This window comes from Chelonoidis abingdonii, chromosome 9 (assembly GCF_003597395.2).
Source record: "Chelonoidis abingdonii isolate Lonesome George chromosome 9, CheloAbing_2.0, whole genome shotgun sequence".
Classification (NCBI taxonomy): domain Eukaryota; kingdom Metazoa; phylum Chordata; order Testudines; family Testudinidae; genus Chelonoidis; species Chelonoidis abingdonii.
In genome coordinates, this window is record NC_133777.1 from 19,486,289 (window position 1) to 19,509,995 (window position 23,707).

A 23,707-nucleotide genomic window follows, 5' to 3' on the forward strand; every position below is an offset into this window, starting at 1 on the left:
GAGCTATGAAGACTCGATGTACTGAGCAAGCAATATACTTCAGCAAGCTGCAATGCAACTTGGGAGTCTTCAGCTTTTCTCTTCCCTTTATTATTATCTACGTTTTTATGGATGTGTTACTTATTTTATAATATCCACAAGTGTGCTGGGGCTTCATCGAAAGCGTAAGAAGACATAGGCACTAATTCTGCAAACACAAATATATGTGATTAATTTTTTTACTGACATAAGTTAAGCACTTGCATTAGTTTGTAAGATCGGTGGTATGAGAGGAGCTTAAATTGCCTCATCTCAGTTATAATATAAACTGTGTATTTTTCCAGACTCCCATAACTTTAAAATAAATAAAAATTTCCTCAGGATGTGGTGTACTGTTCTTTTTTTTTTTTTTTAACTCACTTTGGGCTGACTTGCGAGTTTTAACTCCATAGGCTATTTTTTTCAGAAAGATATCTCAGTATGTAACTGTAACTATTTTAAATGCCATAAAAGTGCAAAATTTATACATTCAAGATACCCACTCAATCCACTTTTGCTTACCATGGATAAGATTGTGTGTGCCGTACTGCTACCGCTGAAGTCAATATGTATTAGGATTAGGCCCTCTGTGAGACGTTAGAAAGCAGCATTAACTTACACCTCATTTATCATCTCCCCATTTGGGCCATGTCTCCACAAGAAACCATAGTAAGACTAAATAGAACCTATCACTGATGTGAGCACACCAGTATAATGTTTTTGTGTCTACAAGATGCTGGGAAGGACAAGAATGTTCACCAGCAGCAGTAAGCCTGATCCAAAAACCTAATGAAGTCAATGGTGCTCTATTTTACTTTAGTGGAATTTGGATCCAGTTCTTTTTGCTCATAAATGATTAATAGGGATAAGACATACATTCTCAGTGTTGCTCAAGTACCATAGGTGTGTGCCTATACTATAACGCACACAAATACCTGCTCAGTAGGTGTGTCTGGTATTTGCTTCCTGAAAGACTCAAAACAAAACCACAAATTACTACTTTGAAGGGTGATCTAGCCCACATATATGTGGCCATACATCATGGAGTATCTTCTTATTAATTATTGTGCACATCCAGCCACCAGTTTAATGAGATGCCTGTGGATGGGCACCCACATATCTAAGCAGAGGACTGAGGACCCATCCTAGTCCCACTGATTTCAAAGATTTAAGTTCAGGTTCTGATTACATTGATTTCAATGAGAGATAGATTCCTAAAAAGCTTTGAGGATCTGGGTCTGAGTCCTTAGGGCGCAATCCTACAAAGACTTAAACACTTGAGTTATTATAATTCCAATGGGATTGCACACATACTTAGGGCTTGACTACACTACCTGCTGGATTGGCGAGCAGTGATTGGTCTAGCGGGGGTCGATTTATCAGGTTCTGTATAGATGCAATAAATTGACCGCCGAGTGCTCTCCCACTGACTCCAGTACTTCACCAGAAAGAAGAGCGCAAGCAGAGTCGACGAGAGAGCATCAGCTGTCGACTTACCACAGTGAAGACACCGCGGTAAGTAGATCTAAGTACGTCGACTTCAGCTACGCCATTTCATGCAGCTGAAGTTGTGTATCTTAGATCAACCCCTCTCGGCAGTGTAGACAAGTCCTAAGAGTCTTTGGAGGACTAGGCCACTAGTGTAATTCAGGTGGCAGTTTGTGTTATTGTAGAAGATTCAGATATTAATGGAACACTCAACAACTAAGATAACTATAACTGAGAGAAGTTAGCAAAATCATTTTGGAATCAGATCTGCAGCAGGTGTACATGGGTGCTGTTATTTTGACATGAACAGAGCATCACCCATGTATACCAGTTCAAGATCTGGCCTTCTGTTTTTTTCTGTTTGCTTACTTTATGCATTTGAAAGGATTTTATAGTATATAATCAGTTTGTCTGTTTCACCTGTACTAAGAGCTTTATAAACATCTACAGGTCTGGAGAAAAAAATCCCCCAACAATTATAAGTATTTTTTTTTTTAATTTCTGGACAAACTATTAAACGATTTTGTACCAGCACTGGAAGTTTCTAAAATTAGTGGATTTTAAAAAACGTAAGTTGACAGTGCCCCTTAATTCTGCCCTTAAATTACTATAAAATGTTTGTTGTTTTGGAAGGGTTAAGAAAACAGGCTAAACACCACTTGACAATTATCCTGATCCTCCAAACATATATGCTTAACTTCAGTAAAGTTAAGCACCTACATACATGTCTGCAAAATTGGGACCAATGTCCCAATATCCTGCTGATTTTTTAATATTAATTAGTTACTATTTGTACACTAATTTTAAGATTGTAAGAATAGTTTGTATGATTATTCAGACCTTAAAATTAAAAATTTTATGTCTTAAATGGCTCACATTTTGATGAGTTTTACAGTATCTTTTCTTTAACAAGATTTAGATTTCAGAAGATAAGCTGTTGGAGCTATAGTCCAGTTCCAAAATAGCACAGTGGGGTCCTGGATCAAAGACTGGGGGTCCTAAGCACTACTTCCATACAAATAATTAATAATAATAAAGGTTATTGTAATTGCCTTGTTTGTAAGAAGACTATACAAGTGTGTCTGTTTTTCAATAAGCAGAGGAGTGGAGATGATGAAATCTATAAGACTGAGTTTATTTTTATTGTGCTGATGAATGAATATTGGTTTTGTTGCGCTAGGGTTTACCTGCTAGATATTTTTACATTGAATTCCCATAAACTGGTGACATAGTATCTTCTTAATCCATTTTACCCAGATAAGACATACCAACTTCCTCAAAAGTGGTCTTAACTGTCTGGATTTTTTATATATACACTTCAGAAGGCTTAAGACCAACAATCTCTGTGAAACAGAAAATACCAAATATTTTTATAATGTCTGGATTAAGTGGGACTTTTCCAAGTTTACAGTCCCTAATGGTGACCTAAATTCAACTTGATTGCACAGAGTTGCATGACTCACGGTATGTCTGATTTGCCAAAGACCTTGAAAGAAAGTGCTGTAAAGGGGAACAGGCAATATTTGTAAACTATGAGAATCCAGGGTAAGGCTGAGAAGCCTTGTCTTTTGGGTTCACAAGCCATCTGAAGAAAAATTGATGTTCCAGATTCATCAAGACTGATCATCTTGGGAAGAGGAAGTCATGATATTGTAACATTATAACATTATTTTTTTTATTTGACTGCTACAATTGAAAAAACAAGTGGCATTTTAGTCTTTAAGTGTGAGCGCAGTCGTCTCCATATAAAAATGCTAAGATCAATATAAACACGTTTCTGTCAATATAACTGCACCTACATTAGATGATTGCACCATTTAAACTAGCGAAAACTGTGTGTAGATAAACCCTAACTTTCCCTCTCAGAGGTCAAATTGGCTTGGAGTAAAGATGGGGGTGATGGTGGAAGTGCAGGATCCTGGTCCCAGGGGTCGGGAAAGGAGGGTCTGAACCTTCTTTGGGGCAGGTGGGATAAGGTCCTGATATTCTACTCAAACTCCCACAATCTAACAGTTGAACAGCAAGCAGCAAATTAATTAACAGTTTTGATATTTACACTGTTATCTTTTAGTTTCTGAGTTTATACCCTATTGAAATGAAAGGGCGGTTGGAATTTTATTACTCAAAACTATTTATGACTCAAACTGTCATTTGCAATGCATTCTTTGCAACCAGGAGTCTCAGGACTTTTTTTTTTTTTTCAAGGAAAGCTTAAATTCTAAAGGAACTGATGGAGCCAGCCCAGAAACTGGCATGGTGGATGTGTAATAGCTCATTTGAACACTGTACTAATTGCTCCTTTCCTGCAGTGCAGGAACATGTTTCTTCTTGTTCACTACTAATCCATCATGATTTCTCCAGCACCATCCTGACCTTCCAGTTCCTGTATTTTATTCTACATCTTGGGCCTTTTCTACATCAGTACAGCTACACCAATTGTTGGCAACCAATGGCTGAATGAAGGCTACTCCCTAGTGTAGACAAGACCCTAGTTCCATTGTAACTGCCCCAAGGTAGGGACTACTGCGGTGTAGCCTGCGACTTGTAAAATGCCACACACCTTTACTGCTCCCTAATTACAATTCTTTTCTGGTGTCTTTTCTTTACTGCGGTGTCATGAAAACCACAATAGGAATGTGAATGTACTGGAGCTGCATCCTGGCTTGCCTTACACCAGGTGCCTCCTGAACACTTCACGTGTAGAGTAGCAGATGGTGTAAGGGTGCAGAACTACCAAGTACCCCTGTTTTGAGGCCTTGCCAGGTACTCCCCAATAAGCCAACCCTCAGTGCAGGGACTAAGGTGACTAGATAGCAAATACGAAAATACGGGACAGCAGGTGGGGGTAAAAGGTGCCTGTATAAGACAAAGCACCAAACAGCAGGACTGTCCCTATAAAAACTGGGACATCTGTTCACCCGAGCAGGGCCCCTATTAGTGTCTAGTAGGATCGCTATAGACTAGACGGCTCTGTCTCCTTCCCCCGCTCTTTTTGCCGTGACAGATGAGGGACGCAAGCTCCGTTCCTGGGAGGGGGATTAAATGTCTGCCCCCCTCAGACTTCCCCAGCTATAGCCTGGGAGGGGAGGAGAAGTGTTACGGCAGTAGCAGTTAGTTTACGACAGTGAGTTCATTTCCGGCATTGGGTGTTGCGCTTGGGGGCGGAAGCTGCGGAGAGGCGGGAGGAGGAAAACAAAGGGGGTGTGAGGGGCAGGGGGAGCCGGGATGTGAAGAGAGAGAGGCGGCGGAGGTGACGAGAGCGGCCCAGGTGACCGGGGAGAGGGGAGTCTAGCAGCGGCATCAGGCGGGCCGGGATGCAGGGCCCGCTCCGGCTGGTGGGAGAGACCCTGGGTGCGGACCTAGGCCTCAAAGGGATCGGGCGTCGGGCCTGGGGAAAGTCCAGCGGGAGGGTGGTGCACAGTCCTGGCCCCTTGTCTTGGGCTAGGAGAGGGCCGAGCACCGGCGGCTTCCCGTATCTCCGGTTGCGGCCCCCGGCTAACCAAGCCCGGCTCTACTTGGCACCGTTGGGAGAGCCTGTCTGTGTAGAAGCAATGGGGGCGCGAGGTCCTGGCCCTAGGGGCGGGGGAGGAGGCTCTGACCCTGTCTCGGGCAGGATACGGTCCTGGTGCTGCCCCGGGCGGGGAGCAGGTCGCTGGGGAGGGGGGTCTCTCTCGGTGGGGTTGCTCTCTGCGCTCGCTTCCTGAGCTTCCAAAGTCCTGCGCCCCCTTTCCCTTAGGCGAGCCCCACGCGGGTTTGAACGTGTGTTTTCATCCTTTGTCGCCTGGCCATGTGCCCGTGCGGGGCTCGGTGGGAGCCCATTTCCCAGAGAAACCCTCGGCAGTTTTTCTGCGTTGGGCTTCAAGACGCGCTCAAGTTAAACCAGGCTTTCGTTTGGATGTAAGCATTCCCCTGTAGCGTGTGAACTAAGTGCGTGAGCCCGGAAGAGAAACTGCCTCGAGAATCGCTACTAAATAAAGCCAAACAGAGGGGAAAGGGAAAGGAAAAGTAAACACTAAAAAGTTGGAAAGAAATCTGGCTTTTAAAATCCTTATATTTTAATAATTTTGACTGTTATAATAAGGGATCGAGACATTTATTTTTTAAAATTGTTTATAAATTGAATGTTCTCTTAAAAGTAACTGGTCAAGTTTCAAGATTTAATAAATGTGATCTAATTTTGAACAGGACATATCAGACTACAGTTTGGAGTAGAGTTCATATAGTTTTATTGTCAAATCCGGGTAGCTTTAAGTTGGAGTAAATGCCAGTTCTCCCTTTCAAGGCTAAACTTTCATAAATGTATCTAAAGAGCAGAGGGAACATGGTCTCTGTTGAATGGACTATATCGGTGGGAAGTCTGCATTTCCAATCATTAGCTCTGCTAGTAATTTACTCTGGGGTCTTGAACAAGTTGTTTAGCTTTTTTGTGACTGTGAAACAGTGTGGTAAGGCTTACATACCTCAGTGGTATGCTGAGGATTAGTAAAAGAGCTTGTTTGTATTCCTTCATTTTTTTTCACTACATTGCACTCAATCTGTGTGCTCTCCTGTTGGACTTTCTGTCATGAAACTCTAGCTCCTGGATTGCGGTTTAGGACCCATAGCAATTAGAGCCCTGCATCAGGACTCAGATGCCATAATAGTGGCAGCCGGTAAAATCTACTTTGTTGTGGGCAGAATTAGATAGGCAAAAAAACCCCAGACTGCATTAATTTTTAGGAAAACACTAAATCTCTCATCAGTTTGTCATAAATAGAATTTCAGCAGTGTAAAGCACGTTTTTCTTTTTTTTTTTTTAAATAAAGGTTTTCATTCTTAAATTTAAGTGAGGGATAGAAAGGGGTTTGTCTGTTATAACAGGAGTTAAAGTATATTTTTATGTGGTTTAAGCAAGATTTGTTTTATTCTTTTAGTGGTGGTAATTGTTTCTGAATTCCATGTATATATAATTCTGGGTATATATATAATGTGTACGTGTATATGTATGTGTGCGTGTATATATACATGGAATTCAGAAACAATTTTTACCACAATATATAATAACCAATCCTTTTTTCTTTTTGTTAAGTAGCATGGGGGAATCTGTCTCTCTTGTGGGATTTGCAGGATCTAAGATTTTTTGCAGGTTGGAGCCAGATAAAAATGTAAGAAATAATGTGGGAATGGGTATTGTTGGACGAGAGTGGGATTAAAAAAAAAAGTCCTGCGCAGGGCTCTAGTAGCAGTATCGGTTGTTCAGTGTGTTGCTAGATATCCGTTGTTGAAGTGGTTTTGTGTATTTTCAGAAACCACCATGAACATAAGCAACATTTCCATTCACTTACCAGTGCTTTGGGTTCCCATTTTAAGATACAGTAGTAAGCTACAATAATAATTCATATTGTAGAAATAAGTCTAATCTGTGTCCAAACCATTTTATTAAGTTGAATGCAAACAGTGCAGATCTAGTAGCTGTGCAGGCAGCCATGCGTCTGATGAAGTAGGTATTCACCCACGAAAGCTTATGCTCCAATACATCTGTTAGTCTTAAAGGTGCCACAGGACTCTCTGTTGCTTAGTGCAGATCTACTGACTTTTCAACTTTGCAGTTCATAATCAAGACAAAAGCATGGCTTTGTTATGTTTTAAAGTATTAATATTTAAAATATGCACAACTTTAACAGGTGGGAAGAATGAAAGAAAGGAGGGATGAAAGAATGTTGAACTATTCTGTATGGCTGTATGATGGAAGGAAACAGAACGGAGAATCTCTGCAGTAGATCATTTGGATGGGTTCAACGACAAGATAATGATGCTAAACCATGGCTCTGGAAATTCTCTAATTGCTTTTCTACCACTGAACAGACTTCACCTTTCAGTGCAAAACCGGTAATTCTTTGCTATACTAAGAACATAACTGATACACAGGAACAGATGAGTACACCAAATTATGCATATTATGCCGTGGGGGGAGCGAGTGGGGGGGGGGGGGTTTCTTCCTGACTTCCGCAGGTTATCAACTTATGCCCTGAATCATAAAGATGGTGTTAAGTTTTTATATATTAATTACTATAACTACAAGATGTTCTTATAAATGTCTAACCCCTACAATAACATCAATTCTCCAGCCACCACATGGATCTTCAATCTACCTGTCAGTAAAACATTGGGGAAATAGATGAACCTGGTCCTTAACTTCAAAAAAGTTTGGTTTTTGTCAGACTAAGGTGGGAGAGCAAGTTCGAGGGTTGATGACCCCTTGTGGACATGGCTGGGTTTTTTAAATGCCTTTGTTTGCAACAGAGGTGGCATCACATGAAGAGGGGGCAGACTTGAGTATCCAGGTTACAAATAATCTAGGGCTCTGAGAGGGCGAGAAATGCCTCAAACTCTATTTAGATTTTAGAAACCAATCCTTTAAAAAATTACCAAAATATTTGCCTGAATAGTTGTAGTAGTGAATTCCACAATATATGTTGCATGCAAGTGTACATATTCCCTTTTATCTATGTTACATTATCTGTCTCTTTTTTAATCTTGCTCTTATATTATGGGAAACAGTAAATAGGAATACCCAACTGATCTTCTCAGAACTAATGGCTGCTAATCTGGATAATCTCTTGTAGTGCTCTTCACATTATCCAGTCTTGGCTAACCTAAACATGTGATGTCAGCAGTTCTTACACCATGTGTGTCTGTCTGTTATAATGTATCTTGTTATAGTGGCTTGAGGTGCAGAACTACTGTTTATCCCCCAGCCTCCATAATGTTAAATATATCAAACATCAGTCTTATTAATACCAGGGACATTCAACATCTGTGTGTTGAAAATTGCTTTATCTTCTCTCTGTATGTTTACATTTATACTTTAAATGTCTATCTGTTTTTTTGTTCTTTTTAAGGTATTCATCTTTCACCTCATGGCTACCAGTCTTCTTTAATAGCCTTTTCAGAGGGACTTGATCCAAAGCCTAAGTAAATTCTATATGTTCCTGTTATAGTTATCCATTTTTTTGGTTACCTCTACCGTCCAGTCAGCTAAAATTTACCATTATAGAAGTGATTGTATATCACTGTAACATTGCTTGCTTTGTAATTTCAGAATATCTGTAATAATTGTCTTAACTTCCTTCTCCACCTTCAACATGATAGCTGACCTCAGCCATTGGTTGTTTTTTTTTATCTCCAAGATTTTTGGGAAATATCAAAACTATAGAACATTCATCCCATTAGTTTTGTGCATACAATTTTTATATATAAGTTTATGGATTTCAGCACGTGCAGCTGGTGGATTGATGGTTCTTTTGATTGTTATAAGTTCCTGGCTTCTGTCACTGTCAGAATTGTAACTTGTGTGTGTTTTTATAAGCAAACTATAAACTACTAGCTCATACATGAGATATGCCCCTGAATGTAACACTATGGCTCATTTTTTCCAGAAAGATTACATGGAGAACAAGAAAGGTGTTGTGGAATTGAAGGATGCTTCATCTCCTCTTCATGCTGGCTCTAAACTCTTTCCAGCAGTACCACTTCCTGATGTTCATTCTCTTCAGCAACAGCAAATACAGCTTTCACCTAGCCCCAAAGTAAGCTGCTGTGCTCATGGATCTGACTCCGCTTGTACTCATAAGATGCATTTTGGTGGTGGTGCTGGTGGTGGTAGCTTGATTCATCCTGGCACAATATTAGACTCTCAAAGCACTGGGACAATTACTTGTCAAGTAGGGTCAGGGTTTGCTTATCAGGCTGCATCATCACTCAAGAATGCTCCAGCTAGAAGCAATTTGGCAGGCATTGCAAATGACTTCCCCAGCATGTGCTTAGAAAATAATGTGTCTTCCTGTCAACATCTACCATGTTGTGGAAAACTCCATTTCCAGTCCTGTCATGGTAATGTGCACAAACTGCATCAATTTCCAGCCCTTCAGAGCTGCACATCTTCTGGCTATTTTCCCTGTTCCGAATTTACAAGTGGGGCTACAGGGCACTTGGAGGAGCATATTACACAGTCGGAGCTAACATCACGTGTATGCACCAACTCTTTGCACCTAAATGTTGCACCTTCAGTCTGTTTAAAGGGATCTCACTACTGTAATGAATGTTTAAGCAAGGTTTGTACATTTCACATTTCTTCTTAAAGTGCTATATGTTGTAAATGCTTAAATAGTGAATGTTAACTGGGAGACAAAATAGGTTTGGTGGCCTACAGCTTGAATTATCTAGTTGATGTTAATACGTAGTTTAAGGGCCATGGTATCGGAAGCCTGCTCTTAATCTGAAGGTGGGAGATTCGTGGAGGTAGCATTCAATTTCATGGGAAGAGACAGCAGGATATCACACTATTTGAGTGTATCCCAGATTCTTTATTAATTGAACAGAATCTTTTCTAGTTCTGAAAGGAGCTGCTCACCTGTTCTGAGAGCTCCAGATAAAACATTCCATTAGTAGTGATTCTATGAAAGATTACTTGGCAGATAATCTGTATCCAGCGTGGACAACTAATCAAGATGGCTCCATCTCATGAATTGAGACAGCTTTATTTTGAGCATTTAAGATCAGCCTTTCTAATCTATAATTTATTTTTATGCTTCAGTACCAATCTAGTACACTTAATTTAACTACATTCAAATTTAAAATCAGTCTGAATTTCAATAAAGATCAGAAATGAAGTATACTTAAGTTTATTCCACGTCTTGTAATGCCAGGCATCATTTAAAATGAAAATTGGGCTTTCAAGTTTGGTCTGTTTTTAATGTAAAACTGTACGTAGAAAATCACTTCACAGAACTAGACAATGAGGCCAAGATTTTAAAAAGTGATAAGTGATTTTGGGTGCCTCCATATTAGTATACTCAATTTGAGATTTTTTTTAAATGGACCTGGGCATTTTGTGTTTTGGTTGTTTTTTTGCCAGAGGGTAGGTGATTAGCACTTTCCGAAAAGGGTGCCCCTTTCATGTGTTGAGAAGGGCACTCAAAATCGCTTTTTGAAAGTTAAATCTGAATACATAAGGGAAGAAAGTCTGTGAGATGAGCACACTTCATTCAATGGGTTAATATTACTGTGGATTAGTTTCCAGATTAACATCTACACTCTCAGTCCATTGGAAGGTTTTGTCATTGACATGAAGAGTAAAAATTAATATAAAATGTTCTAGGTTAAATTAATGCATAATATTGTACATTAAACTAACTGGTGTTTTGAAAAAAAATTGCTCCAACAGCCAACCAGAAATAGCTTAATTGATGCTGCTAAAATCTGGCCAAATATTCCCCCTCCCAGTACGCAGACTGCACCCATACCAATCCCAATGTGTAACGGCTGCGGAACCAAAGGAACAGGAAAAGAGACAAGTTTATTACTGGCAAGTAGCCTGGGCAAATCACCACAAAAATATGGTAAGCCACATTTGTTTGATTTAATGGCTGCACTCCTTAAAATACCATTGGAAGTTAAAAGGTTATCATCTTAAAAACTGCATGTCTCTCTGAAGATATTTCTTATGAAAAAGACTAAATTTTTGGTGGTAATAAATTTTTGTTTTTGTTCATTTGACAGTTTTGTATATTTACTGTTTCCACTGTATAGTAGTTTTCCATATTGTTGTGTGGATCTTTTGCATAGCAATATAAGGAAAGAAAACATTGTGGTATTTTTTGTTTTGTTTAAAGGAAAACTTAACTGTGAAACATTGGAGCGTATTTAGATTAGGTGTAATACCAGAAACTTACCTTAACCTACTTTTCCAAAATGGGCTACGTACCAGGTTGATGATGTTGCTTTAATACTGTAAATATTCATATATTTTTGTAAAATTTTAATATTTGTGCTTCTTGTGTGGTTACTATATGTTATAATGCAAATTTAAAAAAGACTGTTAACAATTATATGAAATGATCAATGACATATGTACAGTGGTGTGCTAGATATGTTCTCCAGCTCAATTTGACAGTTTGCAATTTAGGTGGTATAACAAATCTTATTCTGATAATGCGGTTGTCTTCCCTTATGGACTTGAGAGACTTAGGCCTGGCCTACACCAAAAGCTAATGTCAACATAGCTTCATTGTTCAGGGGTATGAAGAAAAAAAAAGTCCCTGACAGAAGCAGCTAAATGGGCCAACCCCCCAGTATAAATGCTATTATGTCAACAGAAGAAATGTTTCCATCAACATAGTTAGTTTTTTGTCATTCAGGGAAGTGGTGTTCCTACACTGTCAGAAAACCTTCTTCCATCGGTGTAGGCTGGGCCTCTGCTACAGGGTTATGGCAGCATAGCTACAGCAACATAGTTATGCCATGCTATAGTCTCTGTAGTGTGGATTTCCCCCCAGTCTTTTGGTTACCAATGGGAGTGCTGAGTGGCAAGCTGACAGTCCAACTCCCAGTTCTTGTCTATTTCTGGTCAGCTTGTGAGAAGCTGTGTCATTTCTGCTTGGGAAGCAAACAGCTATAGCCATTTGAGGCTTTTTATCCAGTTTTATGGTTTTTCCAAGATATGATTTCTGACAAATCCATGGAAGAATAACTCATCAGACATCATAACCAATAGTCCACCAGAAAAGATGTCGTTTGCATGTTATCTGGTACTTATTCTTCTTTGTCAGTTCTGTGTTCGCTTCTTTGGACATTCCAATCGCTGACCATCTATATGGAGTCTCTTTTAATTCATCATCTATTGTCTTTGGTTTCTGCTTACTGTAGGTTAGGGAATGTATGTGAATGTGATTAAGCTTTTCCTGTGGCCATTCTGTAAGAGCAGAAACTTATCTTTGTCCCTCCGACTCATAATATCAAATTCCAAGCCTCACATCCATTCTTCAATTGAGTTTGTTGGCCTATAGGAGAACCTTGTGTTTACTGCATAGTTGCTTGGTTATTCCTTGGACACACAATAGCAGATTTAAAGGTAGCCATCCTGCATCAAAAAAAAACTTCAGGACCAGACTCCAAAGAGAAACTGCTGAACTTCAGTTCGTTTGCAAATTTGACATCATCAGCTGAGGATTAAACAGACTGTGAATGGCTACCCAACTACAAAAGCAGTTTCTCCTTCCTTGGTGTTCACACTTCAGCTGCTAGAAGAGGGGCTCATCCTCCCTGATTGAACTAACCTCGTTATCTCCAGATTGATTCTTGCCTGCAAATTTATGCCTGCCTCTGGAAATTTTCTGTTAGTCTATAAGGTGCCACAGGACTCTGTCGCTTTTTACAGGTCCAGACTAACACAGCTACCCCTCTGATACTTGACAGTTCAATATTTATTTTCCAGTACTGATTCAGTATTCGTTATGAACTTTTAGCTGTGTAATGTTACTTCAGATACAGTTAAACAATTTAGATCTACATCAGTGCTTCTCAAAGTCTGGCCACTGCTAGTTCAGGGAAAGCCCCGGCAGTCCGGGCCGGTTAGTTTACTTGCCGCATCCTCAGGTTCGGCCGTTCGCGGCCCCCACTGGCTGCGGTTCGTCTTCCCAGGCCAATGGGAGATGCGGGAAGTGGTGTGGGCTGAGGGATGTGCTGGCCACCCTTTCTGCAGCCCCCATTGGCCTGGGACGGCAAACCATGGCCAGTGGGAGCCGCGATCGGCTGAACCTGCGGACGCGGCAGGTAAACAAACCGGCCCGGACTGCCAGGAGCTTTCCCTGAACAAGCGGTGGCCCGACTTTGAGAAGCACTGGTCTACATTGCTATTTTTAGCACTGTAGCATGAGCCCAAGTTGTAGACGTGGGCTGAGACTTACTGCCATGGGTTTTTTCGCTATGTAGACATACACCAAATGTCTTTTTTTTAAATGAAGAATCCTTATACATCAGAGAACTACAACCTTGGAGGTGTTCAGATGTGATCAGTTTCCTAGCTGTCAGAGTGGTAGATGTGTTAGTCTGTTTCAGCAAAAAGGATGACATCTGAAACTTACCATCTTTTATATCTTCGTCCTTTTATGCTTATAACTAGCAAAGTAGCATAGTCTCGACATTTCCCAGTTTAACATAAAGGCTGTTTTGTTAAATTTCTACAGGGTCTCCAGAAGTTGCAATAACAGGCCAGGTGCTGGAGAACTTGCCCCCCATTGGAGTCTTTTGGGATATTGAAAACTGCTCTGTTCCGACTGGCCGTTCAGCTGTTGCAGTTGTACAACGAATTCGTGAAAAATTTTTTAAAGGTCACAGAGAGGCAGAATTCATCTGTGTATGTGACATTAGTAAAGAAAATAAAGAAGTTATTCAGGAGCTGAACAACTGCCAGGTATGGAAATGTTGTAATCTATTCGCTCAAAGCATTCTGTATAAAAAAATAATGCAGATAATCTTTAATGAACAGAAGCAAGTCCTTTTTTTAATTAAACCAGTTTCACTGGAGAAGACAGAAGTGACAATTTTAGCTGAATTTATACATGTCTATTTTTTCTTAAGAAAATTAATGCATGACAGCTACCTCCTCTAATTTTTTTTTTTTTGTGTTTTTAAGATGCATTTCATTACCTGTGGAACTATCTTCTCTAACTTTGTTTTGGGGAGAATCTTTTTGTTTCATTTGGTAATTTAAGAAACATTTCTAGCACAGTTCACAGAATTTGCAGCTAAATCACCAACTGAGATGACGGGTCAACCGATACTTGTTGCTGATTGAACCTTTTCCTAAATGGAGGGTGCACTGGGTGGAGGGGACATTGGAGCACAGTTAGTGTTGTTTGGGACTCCTTTACTCCTCGTTTTTACACTTTAAAACACATTTTAAGACGCTTTACCTTAAAATTACCTTGCATTCTAATCTCCTTGGTTTAGTTTTTTAAACATTAATACCTTTAAGTTTTTCTCTGAATTAATGATACACGATCACCATCTTTTACTACTTTGTAATGTTTGGCCATTCAAAAATTATGTGTGTTTTGGCTGGCAGCCAGCCTGTTTAGATTGGGTTAGATGATGTGATCAGGAGTGCCAGACTTCTGTCATTGGGTTTTTAAAGTGGAGGGGATGGACCCTGCCAAATTCATGGCTGTGAAAAATGCATCATGGACTGTGAAATCTGGCTATAATGTTGTAGGGGAGGAGTAGGGCAGGAAGGGTCACCCTTACTTCTGTGCTGCCTTCAGAGCTGGGCAGTTGGAGAGCGGCAGCTGCTGGCTGGGCACCCAGCTCTGAAGGTGGCAGCTCTGCCAGCAGAAGTGAGGGTGGCACGGTATGGGGGTTGGGGCTTGTCACTTTTTGCAGGGACAAGGCTGTCCTTATGGGTGGGCAACCACCCTGGGTGACATGATTGGGGGGACACCCTGGATACCCCAGTGTCTGCACACATACAGGGAGCCCAAGGCCCCTTTAGCCCTCAAGTGCTGGGCCCGAAGTGAGAGAAGGGCAGGGCTGGGGGCACCCTTGCCAGGGCCTCCTACCATGCCTTTCAACCCTCCCCACAACCTCCTTTGGGTTGAGACCCCCACGGTTACAACATTGTGAAATTTCAGATTTAAATATCTGAAACTAAATTCAAGATTTTTTTTAAATCCTATAACCATGAAATTTACCAAAATGGACTGTGAATTTGGTAGGGCCCTAATTATAATGAAACTACCCCTATGTCTTTATTTATGATGTCAAGTATCAGAGGGGTAGCCGTGTTAGTCTGGATCTGTAAAAGCAGCAAAGAGTCCTGTGGCACCTTATAGACTAACAGACGTTTTGGAGCATGAGCTTTCGTGGGTGAATACCCACTTTGTTGGATGCATGTGGTGGAATTTTCCTCAATTCCACCACATGCATCCGAGAAAGTGGGTATTTGCCCACAAAAGCGCATGCTTCAGTACGTCTGTTAGTCTATAAGGTGCCACAGGACTGTGTGCTGCTTTTATTTATGATGATACTGCTGGGCACTGTTTTTGTTTGGTTTGTTTGTTTTGGTATAGTAATGTCTATAAAAAAAGAAAACTAGGCATATAAATCATGTCAGTTATCATGTGTGTCTTAAATCCATTTAGTCTAATCTCTGAGGGGTTGACTACATTTTGTTTTGAAATTGGTATTTTGAGTGCAGTGTTTGGGCATATTCAAGTCTAAACTAGTGCATGGCTGAATTTTTTCTTGATTTTAATATATTAGTGTGTTCTGAAATTCTGAAAATGACAAAGTAAGATTATACATGACAACTCTTTCAGAAAATTTACCTTTTTTGAAAGACTGATACAATGTTTAGAGAACAGTGTCTGAAGTACCACTGTTCCGAAATGGAAAAAATGAATTGTCTTTTAAATAACAAAGATAGTGAAAATAGAAGTGTTTCACTTTGAAGATCAGTGGTCTAAAAACTATTGGAGTGGTTTGGCTGTTGCTGGAGTACAAGTGTAATTGAAAAGGTACCTTTATAGGTAAATTATCAAACATGGCAGACTTGCTTGGTTTCCTTTTTTGAGAGATTTTAATACCCAGAAGAATCTAATTGATTTGTTCTTATTGGTAATCAGTGATTTGACTTATTTCCAAGGGTCAGTTCCCTTTATCAGTTGTTTGAAATGCTAACCCTTCAAGGCTTACCTTATGAATACTAAACAATCTTCAGTAGTAACTTCATTTACCTAACAAAAGTTTTGATCACTAATACAATATGCTGAAGTTAAAATATTTCACACTTCAGTTGCATTTTAGCATTCAGTTTCAGTAAATCTTGTCCGCTCATCTTGGAACATATTGAGCAGACATTTAAACTGACTAAATGTCTGTCTTCTTCTAATGCAAGTCCCTTATGTATGTTGTATCAGGCTTCCCTGTTCTTTTTCCCCATTTCACAGCTAGACTTATGCTTTGTTAAAAAGGTCAAAAATACGTAAGTGGGTTTTTGGTTTTTTTTTAATTGTATCTGTCTTTTGGTTTCTATGAGAACACTAGTTCAGTTCTCTTTTTTTTTTTTTTATTGTTATTGGCTCTATATATCAGGAAGGCTGACACTTATCAATTGCTTTTGTGTTTACAAAAATATGTATCTATCAGTCCTTGTGACAAGTTGTTTTTGTTGACTGCAATGCTGATAGTTTAGCAATTGGTGTATGTTTTCTTTTCAGATAAAGAAGCTGAAAATAACAAAGCTGCATACAATTGTTTATCAATAATTCCTATGCATAATTATTTTACAGTTTTTAACTTCAGGTATTCAAAGCAAGGTATACAGTGTTTCTTTCTTCATACATACTCCTCTTACTGGATCTCAATAAAAATATAAGTGTAATACTGAACCAGGGTTTGTTCTGAATAAGCTAATTTATATATCAGTGGTACAACAGTCTTGTTTGCTGTATTATAATTTCCTCAATTATACATTTAAGTGCATGTACCTTCTTTCTTCCTTTTTAAGGACAAAGTTAGATGCAGAATTAGATGCTCCAAGGCGAACTAGTTAGGTCTGCTTATTTCAACAGGAATCTGTCCTTTAAAATAAAAAAAGGCACTTCTTAACCACCCTGAAGTTCTTATTAAAATCTCTAACTTTTTATTTTTTTTCAGCCTCCCCCCTCCCAGGAAACCTTTTTTTTTTTTTTTTTCTAGTTCATATCTTTTGTATACTGTACACACTATATCATTATCTATACAACATGCATTAACTATTTAAAATACATGGAACTACGCAATTCTTTTCAGTGGCTAATCCCTATTTTTTTTTTTTTTTTTTTAATCTATCAGCTTTGTTACCAGTTAATGCCAGTTACCAGTCTTCACATTCAGTTCTTTCCTCAAGGCATCTTCCTTTAATTCTGCAGGTGACTGTTGCACACATCAATGCTACAGCAAAGAATGCAGCTGATGACAAGCTCAGACAGAGTCTTAGGAGGTTTGCTGATACACACACTGCGCCTGCTACTGTGGTCCTTGTATCAAGTAAGAATATTAATCACATTGCATAAAACCTTTCACTGTGTTCTTTCAAGGTTCTGGGGAACGGAATTCTATTGAGTATTTTACGTCAAACTTTCAGACATTGCACTGAGTGTTCTTTTCCCCCAAGCTGTTCAGAATCTACACTATTTTAAGCAAAGTGCTCAAGTAAGAATTCATGATGAGTTCCAGTGACATTGATAACACAGTAATTTTAAGTATGAGAAGATGAATATTCCTGTTTAGTGCTTCTGTTAAACCAGGATGGAAACTTATTTGCCATATCACATTGACTATCATAGACTGCTCTTAATAATAATGGTGTCTGCTAGTAGGATGCTTAAGTGCCAACTTCAGATAAGTTTTATTATATTGAGTACTCTACGTAAACTCTCTAAATTTTGAGCATAATGAATGCAGATATATTTAATACAACATACACCCTTAAACTTACAGTCACAATTATTTAATGAACTGTATGATACACCTCTACCCCGCTGCAACGCAACCCAATATAACATGGGTTCGCATATAACACAGTAGCAGCGGGGCTCCGGCGATGCTTTAAAGGGTCTGGGGCTCTGGCTGCTGCAGAGAACCCCAGGCACTTTAAATCCCGCTGGAGCTCTGCCGCTGCTACCCCGGGGCTGCAGCAGTGTGGCTCGCTGGTGATTTAAAGGACCCAGGCTCCCGACAGTGGCTGCAGTCCAGAGCTCTTTAAATCACTGCTGGAGCCCTGCTGCCTCTACTCCAGTATAATGGGGTTTCAGCTATAACACGGTAGGGATTTTTGGCTCCCCACGACCGCGTTATAGCGGGGTAGAGGGGTATCTACTGCAATGGGTTTCATTTAAGGCTATAATATTCCATTTTAAGCAAAAAAAAGTTACGGAAACATACAGTACCAGTTTAACTCTTCCTAATTAAATTGTTAAATGTTACTATTGAAAAGAACCTTGATTCCTAAATTTCTTAAATACTAACTGCTGATTATATATCTACCATGAATGTTTATAGCCATTGCTATTCTTTCCCTGAAAGATTTTTGTTGTTGTTTTTGGTGACAGAGAGAGCTTTTTAAAGTAGTCTTTTTAACCATTAATATTTGGGTGGGTGGGTCTCTGTTTCAGCTGATGTAAACTTTGCTTTAGAACTCAGTGACCTGAGACACCGGCATGGTTTCCAGATAATCTTGGTACATAAGAACCAAGCTTCCGAAGCACTCTTGCATCATGCTCACGAGCTTATCAGGTTTGAAGAATTTATTTCGGACTTGCCACCAAGGTTACCATTGAAAATGCCAGTAAGTGACTTTTTTTGTTGCATACATTGTAGAAAATAAAAGGTGTATATTGACCTTTATTTCTCTGATTTTTGGGAAAAGTAGGTGAATATCAGGACACTTCTCAGCAGAACTGTTATCTCTCACAAGGCTGTTACTTCTTGGAATTGGTCTTAATTTCAACTGAACACCTAAGCACTGATCCCTAATCATTAAATGACCAATATCTATTTTTATCAATGACTTATCTAAAGATTAAGATTTATTATAATGAAATAATAAAAGTAGCAATCCAGTTACAATCCTCCTTGTTCACCTAATGAAATGTGCATTCTGTATAAAAGTTTACAATGCTAAGAGCAAGCAGTGTTGGAATGCACTTGTATTTTAAGACAGTCTTTCTGTGCTTTGGTGCTATAAACAGAAGGTAAGAAATGTGCAGTAACAACTTCTTTACTCTATGCTGCCTTGATTTTTCTACCTTATGAATGTGAAGTCACCATCTTAAGGAAAAGGCACCTTTAAGGGAGGATTTCATATAAATTAAAAAATCCCTTTAACATAGCTAAACTGACAACCTGGTTCACATCATGGCTGGTATATTTGGTATACATGAAAAAACCTAAAAAGTAGTATCTGATATTTTAGATCTTGGTACATTAAATATTGGTCTTGCATGACCAAGTCCTTACATGACCTGCTTAAACAAATAAAATCTTTTGTTTCTTTTTCCCCCCAATAGTCATGCCATACACTGTTATATGTTTACAACCTGCCAACAAACAGAGACAGCAAAAGTGTCAGCAACAGACTCAGGCGTTTGTCAGATAACTGTGGAGGAAAGGTGCTGAGCATTTCTGGCAGCAGTGCAATTCTCCGCTTTTCAAATCAAGAAAGTGCTGAACGTGCTCATAAACGAATGGAAAATGAAGATGTGTTTGGCAACAGGATTATTGTGTCTTTTACCCCAAAAAACAAGGAACTCAATGAAACAAAAAATTCAAACTGTGTTGGAGCTGAAAAGGTGAAGTCTCCAAAAAAAATGAACAAGAACCCAAAACTCTGCCTCTTCAGCAAAGATTCAAATGATCAGTCTTCGAATGCCAAAACCACAGCGGGAAAGGGATTGCAGACACATGGATCTGCTGCAAAACCCACAGATGTTAAAAGTTTACAGGTACCATCATTCTTCTCTGTCCTGCTGTATTCTTACCAAGTTTCCAGATTTTCCCCATTCCCCTCCTTTTATCTTTGCCTGCCTGTGCTAGCATGACTTAAATCAGTGGAAGAAGATGGGTGGTGCTTTTTCAAAAGGAGTACAGAGTTTCACTTTCTGTCTTCTCCTCACACCCATATACAGGTCTGAGTGCTAACAACTTTTACTAACCAGGGGTCCAAGTCTGGTTCTTGTCCTCTATTTGTGTTTTAGGTATACTGAGAATGAGCCTTTGCTATTTTTGAAAAATTCAGAGGGCGCAGAACTTAATACAAATTGCAGTGAAAATGTGTACCTCAATATACTGTTTTTACTATTCTTTCTAGCTTATTTCTAAAAAAAACATAACGCACCTGGCTGCTTCTACAAAGATATGCCTTGAGTTTAATTTTACTTAACATTTAATGAAGATGGAAGATTTATGAAGAAAAGAAGCACTAACTTTTTGGTGGCTGATCTACCTTTGTGTTTTACTCATTTTTAGGAGCTATGCCGCCTTGAATCAAAGACCATCAGAAAAATTGAAAACGAGCAAGACCAGTTAAGAGAGCAAACTCTTTCTCCACAAAACTCTAATGCAGCAAATCTTGTGTGCTTGGCAACCAAAAACACAGGAATAGGAGAATTGACCTATAAATGCAGTCAGAAGTATGTTAAGGAAAAAAATAATGTTTTTAAAGTTAATCCATGTAGTAAAATTGAGCAATTCAATGATGATGATTTTTTTTTTTTAAATAGAAAAGACACCCCTGCTTCTAGAAGCATTACCAACTCTCCTATAGAGAAAAAAGATAAAGATGCAGTTGTATTCCAGGTCAGCTACCCATCTGCTTTCAGTAAATTGACAGCATCACGACAGCTCAGTCCTCTGCTCATGTCTCAGAGCTGTTGGTCATCTCGGTAGGTATCTGTATGATGTAGCATCTCCTATCTGGGAGATGGAGTCTGGGGTTGATGGTGTTAGCCTGTTTCCAGTGTATAAGTAAACAGTTCCATATATCTGTATGTACAACAGATATTTCCATTTAACATTTACATGTTGTGGCATTGCTCAACCTTGGATAAGGGTGCTAATTTGGTAATGTGGTAGCAGCTAACAGGACTGAATTTAAAAACAAGGCAGTAGAGACTGCCTTTTTAATTAAACTTATTTTGTCTCAGCTGTTCCTTGTACATCCTTATCTCCATGGTATGTGTGTGGCAGAGTTCATGGTATTTCACAAGCATTCCGTTTCTTAAACATTTGGGGTCTAACTTGCAAAGATGCAGATAGTTAGTTACTTAGTGGAATTTTGAAAACCCTCCTAAATATCTTTGAAACTCTGGTCCTTTGCTGCTTAGAGATTGTTTGACTCTCTCAACGCACAGTAGAAAGTACATTTTGTGGACAAAAATTGTATCCAACCCCAAACCTTATGCTGTCCAGGTTGATCAGTCTTGAGACAGATTTTGGTGTTTTTCCAGGATTCTTTGAGCTTTTAAAGGAAAAAAGCAAGTTTTCAGCTTCTGTATTTAGCCATGTAAACTAAATGCATATGTACCAAAACCAAAATGCATTGAGATTTGCAAATTTCTTTACTTTACCCATGCTTAGAATTTATTTTTTTTACTTGCACTTACACATGCACATATTTATTGAATAATACTAAAATGTCTTTATTTTAATTAGGAGTATGTCTCCAAACCTCTCAAACAGATCATCTCCACTTGCCTTCAATATTGTAAATCACACCAGTGGTACAGACTATCCTGATCCTTTTGCAAATGGTGCAGATATTCAGATCAGCAATATAGACTACAGATTGTCCAGAAAGGACCTGCAGCAAATTCTGCAAGAAATCTTCTCTAGATATGGCAAGGTAAAGGATAAAATCCCTTTGAGTTCTGATTTACCTTTCCACAAGCCTGTATGCTCTACTTTTGAGGTAAAGAGTACAGCTATCTAATGATATCTTAAGATATTGGCACTCAGAACTTGGTATTTCCTGTTACCATGCCATAATACATCTTACCTTAACTATTTCTTTTGTGTATAGTCTTATAAGTCTGTGCACGAAAGGCTTTGTATGTAAAACTCTAAATGGAGTTCATGTTTTTGCTTCATTGGGATAATAGAATTCTGAAAATGTACATCCAGGGTCATTGGAAGAGTTAAATTAATGCTTTGAGCTGTCCCATGTGTTTCCATAGCTCAAAGCATTAACTTAAATTAAAAACAAAACAAAACCTTGAAAACCTCTGTTCCTCATGTCCGCTTCAAAATTTGAAAATATTCAGTATAAATATTGAGCTGACAGTTTGAATCGCTTTTACAAATGCCTTGAAACAGAAGGTAGATGTTACTTCACTGTCAATTCTAGAAAATAAAACTCCAGAGAGGGCATTTCCATGACCTTCCACTTAATAACAGCTTTAAAAGAAACTATGTATAGAGTTTATGGTAATTACATAAAATAATCTGACACTTCTTCTTTAGTCTGCTTTTCTATATCTAAAGATGACAATTAACTCAGGTTAATCTTTTGTGATGAATTTGTATGTTCATTTTTTTCTTTCAGGTAAAGATTGTGGAGCTCAGTCCTCATACAGATTATCAGTTGAAGGCTATAGTTCAAATGGAAAATCTGCAAGAAGCAATCAGTGCTGTCAACAACCTTCACAGATACAAAATTGGCAGCAAAAGGATCCAGGTCTCCCTAGCTACAGGAGCTACTAATAAATCTCTATCTCAGCTTAGGTAAAAAAATCTAACAATGGTCTAGGCTGCATGTCTACTGGCTAAGGATTGTTCCTGTAAATGTCAAAGTAAAAATACTAAGGGAAAGAAAAAACTGGAAACAATATAAGCAAAATACAGCCTGTGCCAGCTGATTAAAGTTCATTAGCAGATGTAACATTTAGAAGGATGAAAAAGTCTGTCTTACTGTGTATTATGTGGGTCAACACTATCTAAATTTAAGCAATATAGAAACACCAAATAAATTCTGAAGGTACAGATCTCCATGTAGAAGCATCCTCCTGGGATCACTTCCTTAGCTGCACCTATATCATCCAAGTCATAGAGAAAAGTTAATTATGTTCACTTCTTAAAGCATATGGTATTCAGAAACTTTAGGATATGCTTATTCAGTTAGTGTAGACAATTGACATTAAATCTCACTCATCCTTTTCAGTCATTCAACTTTTTTGACCATCAATAACCCTAGATTTTATACTTGTATACAACTCAGATTTACTGCAAAGAATAAAGATGCCAACCCCTCCATCCATCCCTCCCCAGAAAAGTTGTATGAGGAGACTCCTCCCTTCCACCCATTTAATTGTGTAACTGAGTTCACATGTCTAAGAAACAAACACCTGAATACGTTTTTGCTGTAGGTTTTTTGTGTCTTTGCTCTATGTAAGGTACAGCCCTTCATTTTAGCCTAGAAGGTTGAGAGCATTCTAACTGAAGAAGTGTACTTTCTATCTTGCATCATATACTTTTTATGCTGAAAGAAACCACTGGAAGGAAAAATATTTATTTTGTCACACAAAAAAAGCTTCAGTTTAAGGAAAAATGGTGCTCATTATTCCTTGAAATTTTTGGGGAGAGGATTGATTTTTCTTGCAAACTTGTTTTTGTTATCACATAGAGTTGACTATTTTATTTATTCTCATTATTGCATTGTCATACCCTTTGTTTCTTCCTGGCCAAGCCGTCTATTAATACAGTCAAGATTTAATCCAGATTGATAACTTTTAGTGATGTAGTGTTAGTATTACTTTCCACAGATATCTGGTCCTTACCTTACATGCAAGATTTTCAGTAACTCCTTTAGAAAAGTCTCCTAGATGACAGAACTAGAGGGCAGGAGTCT

At 38.8% G+C, this 23,707-nt stretch overlaps 1 protein-coding gene across 2 annotated transcripts in view; it reads left to right on the forward strand.

The window, feature by feature from the left end:
• The first annotated feature begins 4,632 nt into the window (after positions 1-4,632).
• Positions 4,633-23,707, forward strand: part of MARF1 (meiosis regulator and mRNA stability factor 1) — a 36,251-nt gene continuing 17,176 nt past the window's right edge. The window contains exons 1-12 of one of the 2 annotated variants that reach the window (XM_032793416.2): positions 4,633-4,774; positions 7,170-7,374; positions 8,925-9,599; positions 10,712-10,886; positions 13,512-13,738; positions 17,235-17,352; positions 18,480-18,652; positions 19,374-19,808; positions 20,332-20,495; positions 20,586-20,747; positions 21,517-21,706; positions 22,406-22,584. In XM_032793416.2, the coding sequence (XP_032649307.1) occupies positions 7,228-7,374; positions 8,925-9,599; positions 10,712-10,886; positions 13,512-13,738; positions 17,235-17,352; positions 18,480-18,652; positions 19,374-19,808; positions 20,332-20,495; positions 20,586-20,747; positions 21,517-21,706; positions 22,406-22,584 (2,645 nt within the window). In that variant the 5' untranslated portion in view covers positions 4,633-4,774; positions 7,170-7,227. Of the gene's footprint in view, positions 4,775-7,169; positions 7,375-8,924; positions 9,600-10,711; positions 10,887-13,511; positions 13,739-17,234; positions 17,353-18,479; positions 18,653-19,373; positions 19,809-20,331; positions 20,496-20,580; positions 20,748-21,516; positions 21,707-22,405; positions 22,585-23,707 lie in introns of both variants that reach the window. The other variant, XM_075069262.1, reaches the window with a different exon arrangement.